Source organism: Pseudopodoces humilis, chromosome 13 (assembly GCF_049639895.1).
Source record: "Pseudopodoces humilis isolate 2021_Gansu_Grassland_sample_001 chromosome 13, ASM4963989v1, whole genome shotgun sequence".
Lineage (NCBI taxonomy): Eukaryota > Metazoa > Chordata > Aves > Passeriformes > Paridae > Pseudopodoces > Pseudopodoces humilis.
In genome coordinates this window covers 15,848,384-15,869,410 of record NC_142212.1, presented here as the reverse complement: position 1 = coordinate 15,869,410, position 21,027 = coordinate 15,848,384, and the positions used below count along the sequence as shown (strand labels likewise).

Sequence of the window (21,027 nt, the reverse complement as noted above, 5' to 3'; positions counted from 1 at the left end):
AACACTGAGGATTTTTGTAATTTTCATGTTTAAATAAATGAGAGGTAGGCAGAGTGTTATATAATCCAGCATAAAACTTCTCAATTTTATGTTAAAAAAGAAAAACTAGCACTTTTGCTTCAAGGTTTAGTGTCCTGGAAATGTTTAGCAGCTTTTTTTTATAGAACAGCATCATTATCTTGTGCAGTTATAATACACAGGATGTTTCTCAAAATTGTATCACAAAGTGCTTGTGCATTCACGCTATCCAGTGACTGTCTCTATAATTTATGAGCACCATCCTATGCAAATCATTGGAAAGAAAATGACAGATCTCTGGGCCTGTTTGTTGTTTAATCTCACTTTGTCATGATTCAAAAAAGAACTATGTGAAAACACAAGAAATGTCATCTATAATGGTAAAAAAAGATTCTTGGACATTCTTGGTTGTTTTTTAAGATACAAAAATAATCAGCTCTTTGTCAGCTATTACATGAATCTACATTTTCTATTCCACATGAAGGGCCATCAAAATCCTAAGTGTTTTACACCTTATTCTTTTTCTGCTGGCGGAAAGTTGGGGCTCTAAGATTTCACAGCGAGAGATCATCCACTGAGCTGGGAACCAGCACAAAAAGATGTCACAAAACTGGGCTGGGACTTCAACAGGCATCACAAGGCTTTGGAAAGAGGTTTGTGCTTTGGGCTGCTAAAAAAAACAAACAACCCAAACCCTTGGTGTGGTGGGGAGAACCTAGCTGGTGCCAGGTACCCACCAAAGCTCTTCTTTCCCTTCTCTCCTCAGCTGGACAGGGGAGAGAAAATGCAAGGCAGGGCAGGGAGAGGCCACTCCCCAGCTACTGTCAGAGGCAAAGGAGACTTCACTTGGGGAAATCACTTTTAATCTATTACCAAACCACAGCAGAATGATGAGAAACAAAAATGAGTCTCAGAAGCACCTTCCCTCCCATACCTCCCCTCTTCCCAGGTTGTTTCAGTCCCAAATTCCCTCCCTCCTTCCCAAACCACCATGTTTTTGTTGATGCCTCCTTCTCTGATGGGCTTGGCCTCGGCCAGCAGAGCCATCCTGGCACTGGCTCTGTCAGACATGGGGGAAGCCACTCCTGTTGTCCCCTTCCTGCCACCAAACCTGGCCAAACCCAATACATCAGATCTCAATCTCTCTTTCAAATTTACTCAAATTTGGATCCTGCTGAAAGTGGTATGTTCCTACCAGAAGTATGTGAGTTTTTGTTTTTTTCTACAAGACTATATTTCCCTAAATATATATTCCTGGCACCCAGGACCTGACCCCCGACTCATTTACTGCCAGTCCTACTACTTTAAAACAAGTATGTCCACAAAGGAACACCACCACAATCCCCTCCACCCTCCCTGCAATGAAAAAGGCACAATTAGGTACAGTTTTCACAGCAGCTGGTTTCAGTGACTGCTATTAGGTCACACAGAGCTCCACTGCTGAGAGGTGATGCTGCTTTCTCTGGAAGAGGAGAACAGAGGTGCTGTGCAAGGCTGAATTTACATAAAAATGACAAAAGCAGGTGTTATTACTGAAATAAAGAAACACATTTCTAATACTAAGGCTTTGTTAAAAAAAAACCCAAAACAACAAAAAACAAAACCCTAAAAGCATCTCTCAAAGCAATATTTCCTCAAGGACAGCAGAATAACTGCTGCAGATGTGTTAAAGGAGGAATATTGGTGTCTGACATGGATAACTGTCACACTGATGAGTGAAATGTGCTCATTAAATTAACAGAGGCCTTGAGATGACTGAAGTCGGCAAAACACAACAGCACTGCAGACAATCAGGGCTTTGTCAAAGCTTTGCCTTCCCTCCCTCTGGGCTCCTGCTTCTTCCTGAAGGGCTGAGCAGAGGCCATGGGCAGGGCTGGTGCAGCTTTGGCCTCACCCAAAACTCGGAGAGAAGCTAAAGGTCAAGCCTAGGGTTTAAGCACAGCAGAATAGCAGAAAGCCTTTGTCTTTCACACTGCTGTGAGAGTTAGGGGACAGGGATTCCACTTCTCAAAGAAAAAAATCTGCCCAAGTGTTCCCTGTCCATAGGGTCAACTTTGGAACAAGCTGCTTTTGTGATAAGCATCCTTTGTTAGATAAAACCTCCTTTTCACATATATTAAGTTCAGAATGACCAGCAACTGCACCCACCAGCTCAGAGCAGAACCATGTACTCAGTATCAGTGGCAGAGATTTTAAACCTGTCTTGTCCATCTCTCCCTTTCTGGCAGGGTTAGGGGCTCAAAGCCCTTCCAGCCTTCCACAGAACCCTGCCTTACCCATGGAGACTCAGAGCTATGGACTGGGGGTTTCTGCTGTGAGACAGAAAAATCCCAATGTCTCATCTCTGCTCTCTTATTTATTTATTCAAGATGTAAAATTGAGGAGCTATTGGAAGGCACTCTCCCTTCCAGCCATATTTTAACACCATACATCTACTTCAGGGAGAAAGATGAAGAGCCAGCCCCTAAAGCAGAACACAATTTCTGATCAGAGATACTCTGAATTAAATCTATTTAAGGAAAGAAGCAGTACCATCCCTAGTCTTCTTTATTTATCTGGCCATTTCCTCACTCTTCTTTCTGTGTCTAGAAATTTTTCAAATTGTTTCAGGTTTTGTTTTCTCTTTTTTCTTTTTCACTTAGTCAGAAAAACAATCGAGTGGTTCTAAACTAATTTCAAAATGTAAATACTGCACCAAACCAACACTTGATATTGTGCTTTGGCTGTCATATCAAAAAAAAAAAAAATCAATTATTTACACTGTTTTAGTCACACAACAAAAGCAATGCTGCTTTTCAAAATGTAGACTATTACCCTGTATTCCCTCAAACTAAAAAATAAACAATTGTCACAACAGAAAATTTACTACAATTACTCAAGCACGTGAAAGCTTATCACCACAAGAGACTCAATGAGCATTTTTCACATTAATTCATCAGAAGAGAGGGAATCAAGTCTTAGTTTGATACTGAAGGCCTAATGAGAGCCTCCTGCAAGCCAGGCTGAGGGCAGCAGCTGGTGCTCAGTCACCTTTTCATTGCATGAGAGGAGAAGGATCCTCTGGAAAAGGATCCCTTGCAGGGATGACAGGTGATTCCACTCTGAAGTGGGACACCCAATTCATTCTATGACAGCAAAAAGAACCAAAAGCCCTGACATGGAACAAAAATGCTGATAAATATCTATAGAACCTCTGAGCTTTCATGTTGCCAAAACAGAGATAAATCATGAAGAAGAGGCTTTCTCCAGCCTGGAGGTTTTCTAGGTTCCAACAAGTGAGAAGCAAAAGTTTTGCAGTCAACCTCAACAGCCACAGCCCAAAAATGACCACAGTGGGGAAGGAGATGCAGGACCTTAACAGCACCCTGGCCCTAGCAAGTGTGTGTGTGCCCACACCCTTGGCTGGGCCAAACAAGACAACACTCACAGGTTATTTTCCACCCAGGATTCCCAGAGCACAGTCCTCTTTTGGAACACATCTTCTAGGGCTTTCCCCAGAGCAATCTGTGTTTTTAGAATCAATCAAGAGATTAAGGGTTGTTTTTTATCCATTTATAGCAAAATAAATAATCTGAATTTTTTTTCCTCTTCATAAGATGACATTTATCTTTGTCGCTCTATTAAGGAATGGCTGAGAAGAGAACGACACAGACTCTCATGGAGTCAGAACAGGAGAATTCCTTAGTTTATTGTTTCAGCCTTGTTTTATAGACTGGTTCGTGGAAAGTACAGACAGGAAACTTATTGGTTAGTAAACTGCTACATCACCATCATTGGTCAGTGGTGAACAACACCCTCTGACTTTCTCTTGCAAAGAAAACAAGAGCAGGAAAACAACACCTGGCACGGCTGTTTTCTGTCTCTAAGAATTGTTTTGATTCTTCCTTAAAACTTCCCAGGCTACTTTCTCAGGCTGGACTTGAGAAAGCTATGGGGCCTGCAGTTTCTGCAGGCTCCCTGCAGCCTGCTCCAAAGCTAGCATCCACATATCTTGACACAAGTTTCCATGTTGCTGGAGCTGGCCTGCAAGAATTGACTATTGAGTAACAGTGGGCAGGTAATATTTGCAAGTCAGACATATTTCAAAAAAATACACCAGGTTATACAGAATCCATTTGAGACTGCCTGGGAAAGGCTGGAAGCACGGCACTAAACTCAGGTGCCAAGTGGAGGTTTCAAGTGAGAAACATGATTAAAGAGGAAGCCTTTCTGTCCTAAGACAAGCCCAGTATTCTCAGCTCTCTAAGGAAACAGTTGAGTAGAGGGTGGGAAGCTCCACACTTGAAGCAGAGCTGGCACTGCCTGTCTGCAGCTCAGCCTGGACATTCCCCAGACAGCGAACATTCCTGGACAGGGAAACATTCCCTGACACAGCACAACTTGTTTGTCCATTGAGCTCCAGCAGCAGGAGGGCTCTCAGCTGGGGCACTGTAACCGCAGTCTGAGCCATTACAGATGAACCACCATGGAAGCTTAAGCCAGCGTGAAGCTGGCTTACAGCAAAGCACTTGATGCCGTGGAAAGAGGGAGCTGAGAGGCTCCCTGAGCCAGCACCCAGCCCAGAGCAGCACTTGCCAAGCCGTGCCAAGGACAGAGCTCTGGGTACCAGCTGCAGGACGGTGTCTGGGAGCTGCCAGAGTAACAAAACCTCACTTGTTTCCATCCCAGCTCCCAGCAGTGTGCTCCTGGGGCAGAGCTGTTTCCTCTGGTGGCCTGTTCCACTGCTGGATGCTGCACAGGCTGTCCCAGGGCTGCTCATAAAGAGAAAGACACAAACAGGCAGTGGTTGCTAGAGTGCCTGTAAAACTGGGCTGCCTTTATAGCAAATAAGGTTCTGGGACACATGTGTTATCAAAATATGGAATAATCCCTCCTGACAAAGGCATGTTTGAGTTTTGTTCATATCTTTTCCTACTATATGAAATCTGGACATTAAAGCACTTGGAAAGCAGACAGGACACAGCACAGAGTAAGATATGTGAAATTTAATATACTAATTTATATAATGCATGATACAGAGAAAATTATTTTACTATAGTTACATTTAAAAGCAGGTTTGCATTTTAAACTCTGCATGAATTTCTGCTCCAGATTTTGATTCATAGATTCTGTCAGGACTAAGGGATAATCTCTTCTCACCTGTTAAAGAGCACAGCCCCTCAGATCTAGGCAGCAGCATACTAAAGACACAATCCTCATCAGAAGGACTTCAGTAAAAATCTGATACTATTTTGTAGCTTGTTTCCACCTCTAGACACTGCAGATTACACCTTTTCCTTTGATAGACTGAAATACAAGAAAGAAACGTAAGAAATAATTTCACCTAAGAGCAGGGTTTAGAGGGGGACTTGCACAGCCTGAACCTCAGAGGATTGACTGGTACAAAGAACTGCTCAATACCACACTCCCTGTAGAAGGTGCCAATCAAAACACATGTGGAGTGTGTAAACACCAGAAAACACTATGAAACCTTTCCCACTGGAAGATTCTGATCAAACAGAAAAACAGTTTTTCCTATAGGTAGATGAGGTTATGATTTATATTTTTCCCAGTTTTTCTTAGAAAACACTTCATCTATCTTACCAGTAAGTAGGAAATTCTAACATTTCAAGTTTTTTAACAAATAGCTTTGTTTTGATGCTTTTTAAATAGAACTGTTTGAAACTATTTAGTTTATTAAGATATAGCTGGTGTTCAAACTGGGAAGAAATCAAATGGAATTTTGTTGCTCAAACACCACATGAAGGTGCATTAATTAAGAGGAGGAAATTCAGAAAGCTTCTTCCAAAAGTGAGAGCCATAGGAGCTTACATAAAGGAAGATTTAGAGAAAATAAAGGAAACTGATTTAGAGGAAGGGAGAGGAAAACTAAAGTGAGATGGAAAAGATTGAAACAAGATAAAACCCTACAGAAAGCAGCTGGTAATCTGCCTACATTGTGGACCTTGCACTAAATAACAGCCTCTGTGTCTGGTGATGCCCCAGGGGTGGTTTTGGAGGGTTAGAAATACAGTGTGCCCTGGATGCTCACTGCCCACAGCCTGCTCCCAGTTGGGGCATCTCAAAATTCCCCTTCCTACAGCTGAGTTTCAGCTCTTCCTCCCACCATCCTTTGGGTGGGGAACTCCAGAGCTCAAATTTTCCTCCTAGGACTCAGAGGAGACCAACCAGGCTCACCATGGAACTGGAGTAACCATGACAGGCATGAGATAAATATCTAATAACCACTCAACTCATTCAGTTCAGCGTGGTGTTATCAACAGTAGGAATCAGCATTAAACAATTAACATAAAAGAAGGAAATGCAAAATATTTCCAAAGAAGTCATTGAGGAGGATACATTCAACCTGAACAGAATTCACTGTGTCCTGCCTGGCAGCTCTCCTGGCTTCCAGTGTGCTGGGGAAAATTGGGATACACAAGGTTGGAGGATCATTAATGTTTTTTCTCTACTTTTTGCCCACCTGTGAGCCCCATCCTCCACCTCTGCTGGGGATGGATTCAATGGATAGGGGGAAGGTCCTGATGTGTCCATATCCCTGGGAAAGACAGGATCTGCCACTGACATTTCCTCACTCCACAGGCTTCACTGTGAATTTCCCTAATGTATTAAGATTTCAGTAGAACACAAATGTCAAGGGAGGGCACAGAAGGGTTGCCCTGCTCTTAGGCATTGAACAATATCATTTAGGGACAGCTATCAGTGCTGCTTTGGCCGTGTTAATTTTCTCTTCCTAAATCAGCCTTCAGACACACAGCTTTTGTCTACTGCTGTTATCAAGGCATTTGCATGCACTAATCCATGACAAATGGTTTCTTTGATACACATCTGATTTCCTTGCTTGCCAACTAGAAAGAGATAATAGAAATAGCAAGAGAAACTAAATTAGAACTAAAGGAGTCATCTATTTGTTGGAGAAACTCAAAACAAGGTTAGAATAAACACCACCCAGGCAGCTGGCTTAATGGAGAAAGCCCTGAGATTTCAGCTGAGGAAACACGGTTTCTGATTACCTAGAGGGGGAAAAAAAAGCTGCATTTTAAAGCCTCACAAAGAGATATTGGTGGGAGCTGGCTTAGACACAGTCATTCTCCGTCAGATCCTGCCCCAGCACACTGAAAACAATTACAAACTCAAAAACCTCTGTGAGCATCAACTCATCCCTTGGGGTTTTCTGTTTAACACAGCAGTGACTTCTGGCTGGCTGACCACCCAAATTTGAAAGCACTCCATGCAAGGAACCAAGAAGAGGAATTTAATGTGTTAATGAAAGTCACAGTAAATTGTGTTAGCTTAGATGTGAGAGCTTATGATTAAAGCACGATTTTCCCCCAGATCTCTGCTGTTTAATGAAAAATGTATCCTCATATTAAAAAAAGGGCAACTTCTGATAACACCAGACCCACTTTAATTTCAGTGCTGCTCTAAACCAAAACAAGAACTCGTACCAGAAGGACACACAAGACCCTCCTCATGTACTGAATTTGACCTTCTTGGTCTTGATTCCTCTTGGAAAAGAGGCTGACCTGAATTTATGCTTCCAGAGAGGATTTATGCCTTTATCAGGATGATGGCTTCTTTTGGGTAGCTGCTGATACCTACACAGATAATTATTTCTCCCCAAAAATTACCTAGGCAGGAATAAAGAAGTCACAAAGAACCACTTTTTAAAAGTTTCAGCTTAGGAGAGTGATTCTTAAAAACAAACAAAACCCATAAATATTAAGTCCTCAGAATTTCCTACTCAGGTCCAATTTTGGCTTTAAAACATGAAATAAGCTGATGTTCAAAGGTTTCTGAACTGTAAAATTAGCCAATTTTTAAACACATGATAGAAAGCATAGGAATTACTATATCATAGAAATAAAATAATATCATTTTTAATGAATATACTTATCTAGTCATATTTCAGTGTATTTTACCATACCTCACTTATCCTCAGCACCTTTAGCCAGTCCAGAAATGAAGCTAAGGTCTTGTCTAAAATGTGTTTTTTTTCAAAATGTAGTGTTCAGAACACGACCTTAATGATAGTTTCACTGTTATTTGATCTCATTTCTGTCTGGTTTTTGGTTTCATTTAAGTTCAGAATGATTCAGAATGTGAACACTTACTTTTTAATATGTTTGTATAGGCAAATATATGAACTACAGATACTTTTATACTCTTGAACACTGTCAAAGTCACCAGTGTGTGATTGTGATTCCTGGACAGGGTGTAGGAAAGAGGTGCTAACCAATAGGTTCCCTTCGTTTCTGCATGTTCTTTTAAGAAACAAACATATAAATCAATGAAACCAATTTTCCAAATAAAATGTCCTTGCTTGCTCTCAACCACTTAATTAAACACCATTAACTCTAGTTTGTTTTGGCAACTAATTAATGTCATGATCAAATATAAATAGACTCTGCAAGAAAAGATTATAATTAATAAATCCTGAACAACACAGTACAATTGCACTGAAGCCTTGCTTGCCAGAAATATTTAGCAGCAGTTTTGGAGAGCATTAATGAGGACAGCAAAAATAAAGTTTTATCAGGATGTGCAGTTTAGATCCTGAGGCTCTTGTCTGTACCCAGGCTGATCTGCAGAGCCTTTGATTACTGACATTATTTACAATACAGAAAAATCACAGTCCCAGGTTCCTCACTTTCCAGCAAACTGATATGTACATTCATAGGAGTTTTTAATCAAGTTCTCCACAGATGTAACTTTCACTTGTACACAGTTTAATTGACAGCATATTTTGCTCCCTGTTTTTTTGGTAGGTTCAAAATGAGGGTTCTTGATTCAGATTTGTTAACTACAAAAAACTAAATTAATCCAGTAGGATCTTTGGATCATGCAAGAGGATGGATTAAAAGCATTATTTAATCTGAACCAACAGCTCTCCTGATAATCAAGAGACAAGGATCACCATTTAAGCTGATTTTTAATTGCCTATTCATTTAGCAAGAGTTAAGGTACTTGGTATAGAAATAAAACTTAACTGTTCATGGAAGAAATACTTGTGCCCAGCTCCAATAATCTCCCAGCACGTGTGGCTGGGTGGGGACTGCACATGGAGAGCAGGTTATTCCCTGGGTTACTTGGAACTCAAAGACACTGCACCACATTGAGGGCACCCATCCCAGACAACAGATTGCTTATGCACTCCACTTGCTGATTCTCAAGGAATCGTTTTCACATCATCCAAAAAACAGTAAAATTTTCCATTCTTGCCATCCAAGCTGTTTTCACAAAATTAGGATTACAGTGGAATAGTAGGACACAGTTATTGATTATCATGATAGCAACAGTGATCCTGAACCCTGCTGTCACTGGAGGGACCTTTCAGGAAGGGCAGGAGTGTTTTCTTTACCCACTGTGAAGGAAAACAGGAAAACCATTATTCCAAAAGAAATACAGAAGGCAAGAGAGATGTCAAAAAACAATCTAAATAGAGCGTAGAAACATGAGTCACAGAAACATTGGGCTTTGTAACTTCATTCAGCTTAATTTACACCCCCGATTCCCCATTGTGCATCACTGCCTGAGTCTCATAAATTTAGACTCCAACTGTGCTGCAGTCCTCGTGGTCCCTACCCAGGGCACGACGAACAGAAAGCTCCAGCATCACTCCCATGCAAAGGAATAAGTTCAGCTGGAGAAAGCTGTTCTGCACAGGGCATATGAAAACAGAGAAAAAATGCTGAGTTCCACCAGGAAAAATAATCTTGCTCACAGCAAAGGTTGGTTTCACAGAGTGGAAAGAAAAACATTCAAAAGGAAGTTATAGACAGTACAGGATAAAATAATATCAAACTTAAGGGGAAAACACATCAATCTTATGAAGCAATGCACTTGAATATTACTTTTTAAAATATAAATGAACCTTGGACTAAAGCAGGCTAATCATTAAGGGCATGCTTCTGATGTTATCAGCAGAAATACTTCAGTGCAGAGCGATGTATAGTTTGCCATTGGGGTTTATATTTGTAGGTGCCAAATTTTCCTTGGGACTTAACCACTACAGAATGAATTCTCCCAGTCTTTAACACCACGACAGCGAGCTACAAATAGTGGTGTGCTCTGAAAGGTCCCTGCATGAGTCACCAGGGCCCCAAGGCTGCACTTGGAGAGGGAGGCTCAGACGTGGGAGCAGGAGATGTTGCTGGGGCCAACAACAGCAAGAGGAGCTCTCTGGTCCCAGTTTCCCCAGGGCAGCTCCTGCCATGACAGGAGGGATTTGCTTTGTACCGAGCATCTGCCTGCAGAGAGGCCTGAGGGAGAGCTGCAGAGGCGCAGGATGGGGACAGGAGTGTGGCCAGCAGGAAGGGCAGAGCTGGAGGACTAAAGCAGAGTGCAGAGAGCATCAGTGCAGAGTACTGACAGCATCCCACCATCCCTCTGTGAGCTCCTTGCCACTGCTGCTCAGCACAAGGGGTGCAGTGAGGGTGACCCCAGGAGCGTTCTCCCAGGGAAGTCACCCTCCCAGGGAATGCAGCCGTGCTTCCAGCAGCTCCTGAGAGCCTCCCTGGGCACTGTGGGCTGCTCAGGGCCCCTCTGCACACCTGGGCTGCTCTTCACAGTCCATCGAGCTGCAACACCACTGCCCCGCAGCTTGCTCCATCTCCCTGGATCTCCAGCAACAAGGCATCGTGCTCAGCAGTGTGCCTGTGACAGCTCTCCTCCACCTGCACCAGGCTGTGAGGATCTCAGCTGCCCTTCTCCTCCTGCCACTGGCTGGCCAGATCCCTGGCAATGCCAACCTATCCCTTCGCCTTTATCTCCCTGTGCCTCAGGCAACAGCTTACAGACCCCAAAAACCCCCAAGGCAAACCCTGTCTGCAAGCACGCCCTGGAGCCATGCTGGTTTTGTTTCAGAGGTTTGATTTTTTTCAGGAAAAAAATAAATCAAAAAATCAAAATCACAAGGTGCAATACTTCTGATCAAGTCTGCTGCTGTAAACAAGTGCATCACACAAGCACAGCAGGCAGCTCATTGCCATCATGCTGCTAGAAACCCTACCTCATGCTTAAGTGTTGATTTTGTCACATCAGTTCTCTTCCTAAACAAAAACGTGTCCACATACATCCAAATGTATTTTGTATGTGACCAGGAACACAGTAGGTACTTACAACCTGGATTTCTTCACTTAGCAGTTGGTAATTTCACATTTTCAAGAGCAGCCTGTGAAGGCCAGGTGTGTATAACAAAGGTATCACAAGGGAGATCTTTCCAGTGAGTGACTGGAATGGCTCGTTGTGAGCAGGATTTTCTGATTGTGAATAAACCAGGACACTGTGGTGCTTCCTATGCATTTGCTGGTATAAATGAAAATGGAATCAGACCTTAGAACTTAAAAATTTGCTCCTTTTAATTAACACAGCAAGAAACAATAGCTGTCACCTTTCATGGCCACGGCTGGCTGTGTTCCTGCCTGGCAATTTGAACATTGTATACTGAAGGCAACAGTTTGCATTCACACCATGTGATTAATGAAACACAATTCTTGCTAATCATAGAAACTTTTTATATATTAACTACCTGGTGCCACACTTGCTTCTGTCAACACCAAGAGCAAAAATCCTGCTGAACTCACCTTCCAAATCTCAATTGTTCTACAAAGTAGAGAGGCATTTTATTTACACTTTCCTGAGGAATTAGATTCAAAACCCTGTCTGTTTTGAACGGAATAGCCACATATATGAGGCATATGAAAACAGAAGACCTTTTGAAATGTGAAAATATGCAGTTCACCCCAAGGCTATAAAAAAATCAGTGGGAAGGCCAAGATCAGAACTAAGACATTTTTTGCTCACAGCCACAGACTACAGTTTCTGCAAAATGCTGTCTACTGAGAAACATGCTCAGAGCATCCTTAGGTTGATGTTCCTTGTTAGTTGGTGCAGAATTGCTTTGAGACTGATTTTTCCATCTCATAATATGTAGTACAGAGAATCACTTCTTGAGAAGATTTTTAATAGGCACATCATTAACTACTGTCACAATAAAAGGTACTTCGTGTTTAGCATCATAAAATTCCAGCCTTGATTCAGTCCATGATTTCTTCCTCTGAACAGGCCTATTTTTAATTAACATATTTGCAAATGTCAGCAGTGCTACAGAGGGTACTTTCTTCTGCTTGTGTCTGCCTTACATCTTCACACTGCACACAAGACTAACTTGGTGTGTACCTAATCCTTTTGCATAAACTTACAGGTGAATCCTATATCCTTCCAACACATGTTCAGTGTTGTCACCTATGATTAGCTGACAGATCTAATACCTTGTCATGGAACAAAGTCAAAATTTTGTATAGAATTACTTGATTGAAAGGGTGATGGCTGTTTTTTGTGGTTTTTAAACTTGAATCTTGTACTTTGCTAATTTCTTCTTGTGTCACCAATCCCAGCATCTGCTTCCTACTGCTGGGAGGGTCAATCCTGTCAATCAGATGATCAATGAACTATCACAGGCACTCAGATAACTCTGCAAATCACATGTCCACTCTAACCCCTCAGGCCAATTCAACAGCCCTACAACTGTGTGTATCTTAAAGACTAAAACAACCAGCGTAGAATTCTTTCCATTACCACTGTTTCTTCTTAAATCACACAGAAATGACAAGCTTGCAAAGAAGATGGAGATTTGTTTCCACATAAAGTTATTTCCTGTGAATGCTTTCACACATCCTTTGCCTAACATGATTTTTGTGAAAATGAAATATAGTCATAAAAACCCTGCAGAAAGCCATGAGTATTGCCCAAGGGGAATTACACTGCAATGGGGTTCTGCAGGTTTACTCCCAGGTCTCCTCCTCCTCACCCATCCAAGCCAAAAGGAGCAGGCACCAATACTTAAGGGCACTAAAAAGCAGCACTCAAACTTCCCACTAATGAGACAAGAAGGAATTAATGAACAGGCACAAATAATACAGCATCATTCATCTTATAAGCAAGCAGTATTTACTATGGCCTTCCTACCTGTGCTTACCTGTCAACATTTCACAGAAAATAAAGCTACAGTCAATCACAAATATTGTCATGTAGGGCAGTTTATCACATTTGTTTCCAGGTTCATACCTTCTGCTAAGTCATCTAACTGAATAAAGTAGTACTGAATTATAAAAATGAAGAATTATACTGCACTGGAAAGTGGCTCTAAGCTTTTGTGATTGCACAGAGTGTAAAAACCTATTTTAGCCCATTCAGACACTTGCTTAAGAAAGTTTCAGGGAGGAAACAAAAAAAAAAAAAAAAAAAAAAAATCAAGCTCAGAAATCTCTGATGATAAACTAACCTTTTAATATATTGCCCTTGATTTCCAGGGTTTCAAAACTGGATTAACTTCCACGGTCCAGATGGATATATTCACTGTGCTAATCCACTGTGTTCAGTTCAAGTTTATTATGCTAAATACACTCCAAGAGGATTTTATCTTTTACCTGCACCTTCCTGTGCTCAGTGAGACTCTTCTATTCATCAAGCATGAGAAGCACAAGATGGGGTGGAACCTGCCTTTTTAATTATCTTGTACCAAAGTGGCCCCATGATGGAGATGAACTGCTCAAATTCTCTTATTTTAGAGCAGCTCATTATCTATGGAAGATCACAAACTGAAGGAAAAGGTATGCTGAGCATGCTATTGATTACAACTCTATTTGTCATGATTCAGTAAGTTGAAATTTCATATACCAAATATTAAATTACTGAAATTATGCTTTGGCTCATCAGCATCCATTTTTTATTCACTTTTATTTGGCTCAACATTTTAATCTTACTTACACAGTTTCCAACTAAAAGTAAACTACGCATTCCTAATAATATAAATATGAAAAATAGGGTGTGCTCAGGGACTGCAGTTGAATACATTAAAATCACTCAATTTGCTAGTTAACATATTTCCATCCCTTTTATGTACAACCTTTCACATTTAGTTGGCAGACTGCAAATTCACGGCCTTATAAAAAACCACTGTCTTGATTTTCTGTTGTGACAGCAGAAATTGTCCAAAATATTTAAGAGTTTCCCTAAAGGACACTCACTGGTTGGTTCTTCCCAGGTGCAGCACAATCTGAATTCGAGGTGAACATCATGTCAAATTCCACTCATCTGTCAATGTAGTGGATTATTTCTTGAGAGACTGAAATTGGCTGCCTGGGATCAGAACACCATCAATCTTGTTCATGTAGGGTGCAGAGAAGCTGCCTGAGCCAGGCTTGCAGGAGGGAAAGCTTGGCTGCTTCTAAGTAGGTGATGAGGCAGCTGTAAAACCTTCACTCTATCTGTAGCACATCCCTGAGTGGAAGATTTTGTCATTTTTCACATTTCCCCAACATTTGGTATGCATTCAGTGTCTTGCTGTTCTTGCTTCATAAAAAAGGTGATTTTTCAAGCTTAGGCAAATGTTGCAGAGATCTGGTTCTGCCCAGCCCTCATTTTTTCTCATAATGTCACTTGTTTCAACCGATTCCATAAAATGATATTACATTTTCCTTTTACATATCTGCTTAGCTGGGCTGTTTTTTCCCCATTCCTTCACTAGGGACACATTCAAATAACCAGCAGCATTACTAATAACTGCATTATAATAAATCTCTGCAAGTCCCACATAAGTCCCTCACCCCTCAAACTTCAAGCACTCCCAAATATCCAGTACCAGGGGGTAAAGGTAACACCCCTGGTTAATCTGATGCTCTAACATTGGCACTGAGACCTGGCCAAGGATTTTGGTCTATTCCTCTATTTAAGTTTTATTACAACAAACCAAGACAATGCCAATACCTGTGACTTCTGGGCAAGAAATGTACTTGGGGAAACTTTGAGTTTTAAAGTTGCTAAAGACCGGTCAAGACCATCTGTGTTTGAAGAGATGTAATTTGTTCAAAAAACCATTAAAATATTAATTACCACGTTGTAAAATGACTCATCACTGTGAGTTAACACTTTCCATCTTTCATTTCTACAACTCTTAAAGCCTCTCCCACCTTTTCTTTGGATTCAAATTTGGTTAAGTGACATTCTTGGCCCATTTTAAGCAGATGAAAATACTGTGCTAGAAAATGCCACCACCTCAATTTTTAGCATAGCACATTCTTCAAAGTGCAATTAGCAGTCAAAGGAGTTATGTGATACATTTCTATTAATAAAAACACAATTAAACCACAGCTGTGCTGTCCCTGCAGATGCAGCAGTCCAAGTGAGCTGTGTTCTCCACTGCTAACCTGTGGCATTGATTCTGCCTTTACAGGCATTGCACTCTATTCACAGTCCCAAATTCTCCTCCAGGCCACACTTTTGCAGCCCCATCAATTTTCAGAGGTGAACTTGAGACCCTCAGAATAAATGTGTCTCCTTTAACTCCTCTAAGGCAAACACCCGGCCTCCAGCACACACCCATGACCGAGGGAGGTTTGGTGCCAGTGGTTTAAGGAACAAACCCAAACCCAGTTTGGGTCAGATAAGTACAAAGTTCCACAAAGCTGTGTTTTCTGTCACAGAGTCGAAGTTCTACAGAAATTCCAAAACTTCACCATATGGGGAGGAGGGGAGAGAAAAACAAGGACTCAGAAACTGAACCATTACCCACAACAGGATTCTTAGGCTGGGAAATTGTTAGAAAATTACATTAAAGGATGATTGTCCCCACATTGGATTGGCAAAGCACAACACACATTAGACTCACCAAAAAACAGATGCTGTGCAATACAAAGGCAAGCAACTCATAAAACTTAAATGATAAAAAGAATTTTGATTAGTCAATCATTTGTCAAGACAGACACGAGCACAGGCAGAGAGCCTGCAAGCCCAGAGCTGAGCTCAGTCCTACCTGGTCTGTGCAGGTGATGCTGCTGGAAAGTGTGATGGAGGGACCCCTGACAGAGCAGCATTGCACAGGCACTTATCCACAAATACAGGACCCAGGACATTGCAGAGACCACTGCCATTCTCTAAACAAAATATTAGACACACATTATTATCCGATGTCTTACAGCACACACAATAAGTCAGCTTCCATTACAACAGTGTTTTTAATATTATTCTTTTTCACTCTTTTTGCTAAATGTCTTTTGATTATTATTACCCCCTGCAGGATGCAATTTTTGTACAACAAAGGTCATGCCCAAAAAGGACAGCTGAGGTAAAGAGACATCAACACAGGAGCCTGGATAACTTTAATAATTCAGTGGTAAAAATCAAACTGTAATAATCTGAGGACTAAAAAAACCCCACAATATAAATAGAAGCTGGAAAATATTCTTGCACTGATCCATAGCTCAACTTACAGGAGAGTTAAAAATATAAACCAAATTATAAAAAATCACAACACCAGCTGGAAAAAACCAACATGATGTCCAGACAGTATCAAAGCTGCTCTAAACACATTGCAGAAAGGCATAAAACATCCTCAGATATCCAAGACATAGTGCCAAAATACTCCATCCTCAAAACTAAAAAGACTATTACTGACCCAGAAAGTAACAGTACATTGTTTGGTTTTTTGCTTTTGCAAGCATTAAATATTAATCATGCTTCCGTCTACCAAACAAAGTAATTGTTTCTCAGAATTATGTTCTAATCCCCAGATGAAATCATCTTCCTTTTGTTAGACCTGTACATGTACAAGGACTGGAGTATGGCCAGACTGAATTTCAGATGTATTCTATAGAAGATTTGATGTTTTCACAAGCAGATTGTGTCAAAATTTTAAAAATATTCCCTTTGCAAAATGAAAAGGCAATTTCTTTGTCTGCTGGTGCACTTGGCCATCCAGTGTAGACAACTGTGTTTTTTCATACTTGTGTTCATGCTGTACTTGTGTTCATGCCTGAATTTCCCTCTGACTTGGTAACTTCAGCAGCTTTTCCTCAGTTGCCTGCAAGGATCAGGAGCTTTGCAAGGCTCAGCTACGCTACACATCGTCCAGTTCCCTTAACAGCACCTTCTGCTGCATTTCAGATGGCCAAATTAATCAAACTTCAGGCACTCTCCTCACTCAGCCAATGACAGGATGCTGCTCTCTATCTAATAATCCAATCAGCTGAACATCATTTTCACAGAGCAAGAAAGACTTTGAAAGATTAAATCTCTCACATGGAAAAAAATCATGTCTTTACAAAAAAAAAATAAAATAAATCTGCATGCAATACCAGGGGATTTCTACAGTAGGAAGATGAACAATATTAAAATAGCGAAATGCTGTGGCAATGAAATATATGCATATAAATCCTTTTTTTGCCCTGATTTGAAAGCAGCAGAGTCTTTGGAAAGCTTTTTAAGTCTAATTAGTTGAAATGAACCACATAAACTGACAAGTATAATTAATAGAGAATACCAAAACATTATTTTGATCAGCATGAGGCTCTTCCTTTCTCTGTACCGAGTGCTTGATGCACTGCTTGCTGTACAATTAATTTCATTTCCAACTGTTTGCTTTGCAGTATACTATGCACTTTCCCCCCTCTCTTTTTAGACCCATTTATCTTGCAAAATAGATTCAACCTCCTCAGATCAGGGAGCTCCCGGGAGGCTTCCCGTGTCTTCAGGAATTAACACCTTCTTGTCATAATTGGTGCTCCTGTGCTTTTTGTACCACAAGGCAAAGGGAAAAGTGAGTCTCACTCAGAGGAATTTCAGGTATTCAGGTTATTTAAACTGAACTTTAAAAATCCCAGTCAAAGAGCAAAACTTCCACAACCTGCTAAATATGCTCCTGTGTCTTTCCTCAGGCATCATGTTCTTAGCATATGGACAGCAGACTTACTTTTACCCACTCAGGCTTTATTATCAGCTTTTTGTGGGTTTTTAAAAACATAAAAACCTCTCTCAAACTGCGCTATTTCAAACTACCTTTGCTCAAACCCGGTAATTCTTACAAACATTTCTTCATGCACTCGTTCGTCAGCAAATTGTCACACACACAGTTTTACCCAGAGATCATCTTATCATTAGTATAGAAACACAGCAGTGAATATTTTCCACTTATTATCTGGTGAGTTCCAGATCTGCTTTCTGAATCTTAAATCCTGAGGACGCTCCTTACCTGAGTAATCCAACCAAGAGCAGAGCACTCTAGTAGTGTTCATCGGAAAGATCTAATACTTTTTTAAATCCATCTGTACCACAATAAGGGATTTCTTTTACAGCTTCCCAATAATCTTCTTTATCGGGATTAAAAGTAGAAAAAAAAATTTAAAAAAAAATCCCTTTTTCGTTACAAATCCTGTTTCCAGAGTAAAGAAGACATCTGAGCTCTCAGACTGCCGTCAGAAAAGTGGCCAAGGTTTGAGGGGTGGAAACCTTCTCATTTTCACCTTTAAATCATTTCCTAGCATCCCCTTGTGCTTGGCGAGCCCTTTGAAGTGATCTTGCGCTGGTTTGCAGCTCGCAGGACAGCGGAGGGCGAGGAGCAGCTCGCGTGTGCGGGCAGCGCAGCCCCGGCTCCGCACGGCCGGCCAGGGAGGCGCCGGAGCCGATTTCAACACATCCCTGCTCGGGAGAGCATCGCTTGTGCCTTAAAGCGACACAGCCCTCGCCCAGCAGCCCCCAGCCAGCGACTGGAGCCGCATTTAAATAGCGGCAGCAGAGGCTGCACGGCGCAGGGGAGCGGCCGCTCCGGCTGCGGGAGGCAGGTGGGGATGGGCAGGAGGCAGCGCCGGGGGAGGCGAGGGGCTGGGCAGCCGAGGAGAGAGCTGGGGATGCGCTAATTCCGCCGGCAGAGCACGGATCCCCCCGCCTTGTTCTGCCACTTATTCACCAGGGGAGAGCGGGACTCGAGGCTCCCCGCTCGCACGGAGAGCAGCACATGCCTGGGGACGGGGAAGGGTGCTGCAGGGAAAGTGGAACGAGACTCACGGGAGAGCAGGAGACTCCCACACGCTCCCAGGGGCTTTCCGACACCTTGCCACAACTCTGAGAGCAATCCTTCCTTCCAACCCCATTTCCGAGGCATCTCTGCAGACGATGGGGAAAGAGCTCTGATTTACTCCCAAACGCTAAAGCTCAGCTATGCCAGATTATTTATTGCAGTTATTTATTCCCCACATCTTAAGTGGCCATTTACAGGAATGGAGTGGTTTCCTCTCCCTCTTGTACCATATGCAATTATTTTTTTTAAAGAGCCATTGTATAGACTTAGTACATACCATTCACTTGGTATTACAGCTCTTATGTCTGCGTACAAAAGAAAAAGGGCTTGGAGACAAAACAGAAACTTCCATTTTAAGAGCTCAGGATGTATATTACAGGATGCTATAACACAAAGTGGGATTATTTTTTTCCCCCCTGGATAACCTGTGGTAGAAGAGTGTGCCACCTTCACTGCTCACCAGCACAAGACACCAAACAATCATAAATAACAGCAGCACTAAGTAACCTTACACTCAAGTACCTCCATCTGAGCACCTGAGGACATCTGTCTCAGTGGAGACTCACTGAGGGCTGCAATGAGTTTACCTGACAGATCACATGCTCCTTTGGAGCTGCTGTATTTTTTTTGACAACACAAAGCAAGTACCTGGCCCTGCAGACCAACATGAATTTTGGGCCTCTGGCACAATGCTCAGAGCAGGTCTTTATTACAGCCCTGACACAGTGAAGCAACTGGTGGCAGGTGGGTGTGACAAAGTGACACAGGAGATCACTGGCCATGGACCCTCCCCACAGGTCACACAGCAGAGCTCCCATCAGGTCCCTGAGCAGAGCTGGGGACAAGAGAGCGGCCCAGACCAAGCCTGATGTGACTAGAGACTCTTTCAAGAGGTCAACATTCTCTTTTCAGGTGCTTTGTTTGAAAACACATGGAAGAAGTATGGTTGGGGATATAATATAAACCCTTTAATAAGGGTTTTCTTGTTTTCCAGAGGAATTTCCTTAGACACTGAAAGAGAGCAGAGAACTGAGGTAGTTATTACTTTCTGGCCCCAGAAGGCTCAAGAAAAGCAGATGAGAGGCAACAAAATACCATGGAGTACTGAGGAACAAGGTAGGAACCTTGTAGCTACCCAGGATCAGGCACAGCCCAGAGCTTGAGTCAGCAGGAGGAGGCTGCTGGGGTTTGCTGCCAAAGCCACAGGGAGGCTCAAGGAATTCAATTCCATAGAAATACAGGGAAGCTGCTCTATTCCTATGGAATATTCTGCAGCTCCTGTGAGGGGCAGGTGATGGGAATTTGTTTGAAAATAAGCACCTGTTTAAGATATGTCCCTTTTTGGACTTTGTGGGAAGGATACAAGTGAAAGGGTGTGGAGGGAGAGATGTGAAGAAAGATGAAGGAGAAGGGTCTCAAGCAAATATAATCTTCTAAGAAACTCAAAGCCCTTGTGGACAGCAGGAAGAATCAGACAAATTGTGACCACACACCTTGGCAGAGTAGGCAGAGACAGATTTATGCAAGATACAGATTTATGTAAGGTACAGCAGAACTGTCACTCTGCCAAGCACTGCTAACTCCCAGCTCCATGAGGCTAATGCCACCATAACCCCTGACAGATGCTGCTATTGCTCAGGACAAGCTCTGCAGAAACAGGGGACATGTTGCTTCTGCAGGGTAGGGGGGAGATCAGAGGGACAGAGAGAATATTAAACAGGCTGTGCTTGCAGCCTCTCCCTGCCCTGGCTCCCAGCATCAGACAGGAACACAGGAGTCCTTGGCAAATCTTGCAGAAGCATCCTCACACCTGCTTTGATGTCTTTGCTGCCAATTTTAACTTTCAGTGGACCAACAAGACATCAAGCATTTTCCTCTTGCCCTCTTTGCTAAGGGCAGTGTCATATTCACCTGATGGTTTGGGGCTTTACTTCAGCCTCCTCACTTGGCTTTGCCAGGGAGGGAATGATGCTTTACAAGCACCCCTGGGCCCATGTTGAATGCTGGGCTACTGACACACTGGAAAGAGAAAATAGGAAGGAAAAAAGACACGAGTGAGCAGTCTGCACATTTCAAAAGAATTTCTCATGAAAAGGGAAGGCTGAAAGTAATTTGTCTCTGGGCAAAAGGGAGATGGGACAAAAAGTGGTGTCCTG

At 42.2% G+C, this 21,027-nt stretch overlaps 1 protein-coding gene across 2 annotated transcripts in view; it reads right to left on the bottom strand.

Annotated features, from left to right (window-relative positions):
- Positions 1-21,027, bottom strand: part of TAFA1 (TAFA chemokine like family member 1) — a 215,010-nt gene that overhangs the window by 189,856 nt on the left and 4,127 nt on the right. The window contains exons 1-2 of one of the 2 annotated variants that reach the window (XM_005522006.3): positions 18,047-18,156; positions 15,833-15,953 (exon numbers count right to left, since the gene is read on the bottom strand). In XM_005522006.3, coding sequence (XP_005522063.1) covers positions 15,833-15,950 — 118 coding nt within the window. In that variant the 5' untranslated portion in view covers positions 15,951-15,953; positions 18,047-18,156. Of the gene's footprint in view, positions 1-15,832; positions 15,954-18,046; positions 18,157-21,027 lie in introns of those variants that run through there. The other variant, XM_088061865.1, reaches the window with a different exon arrangement.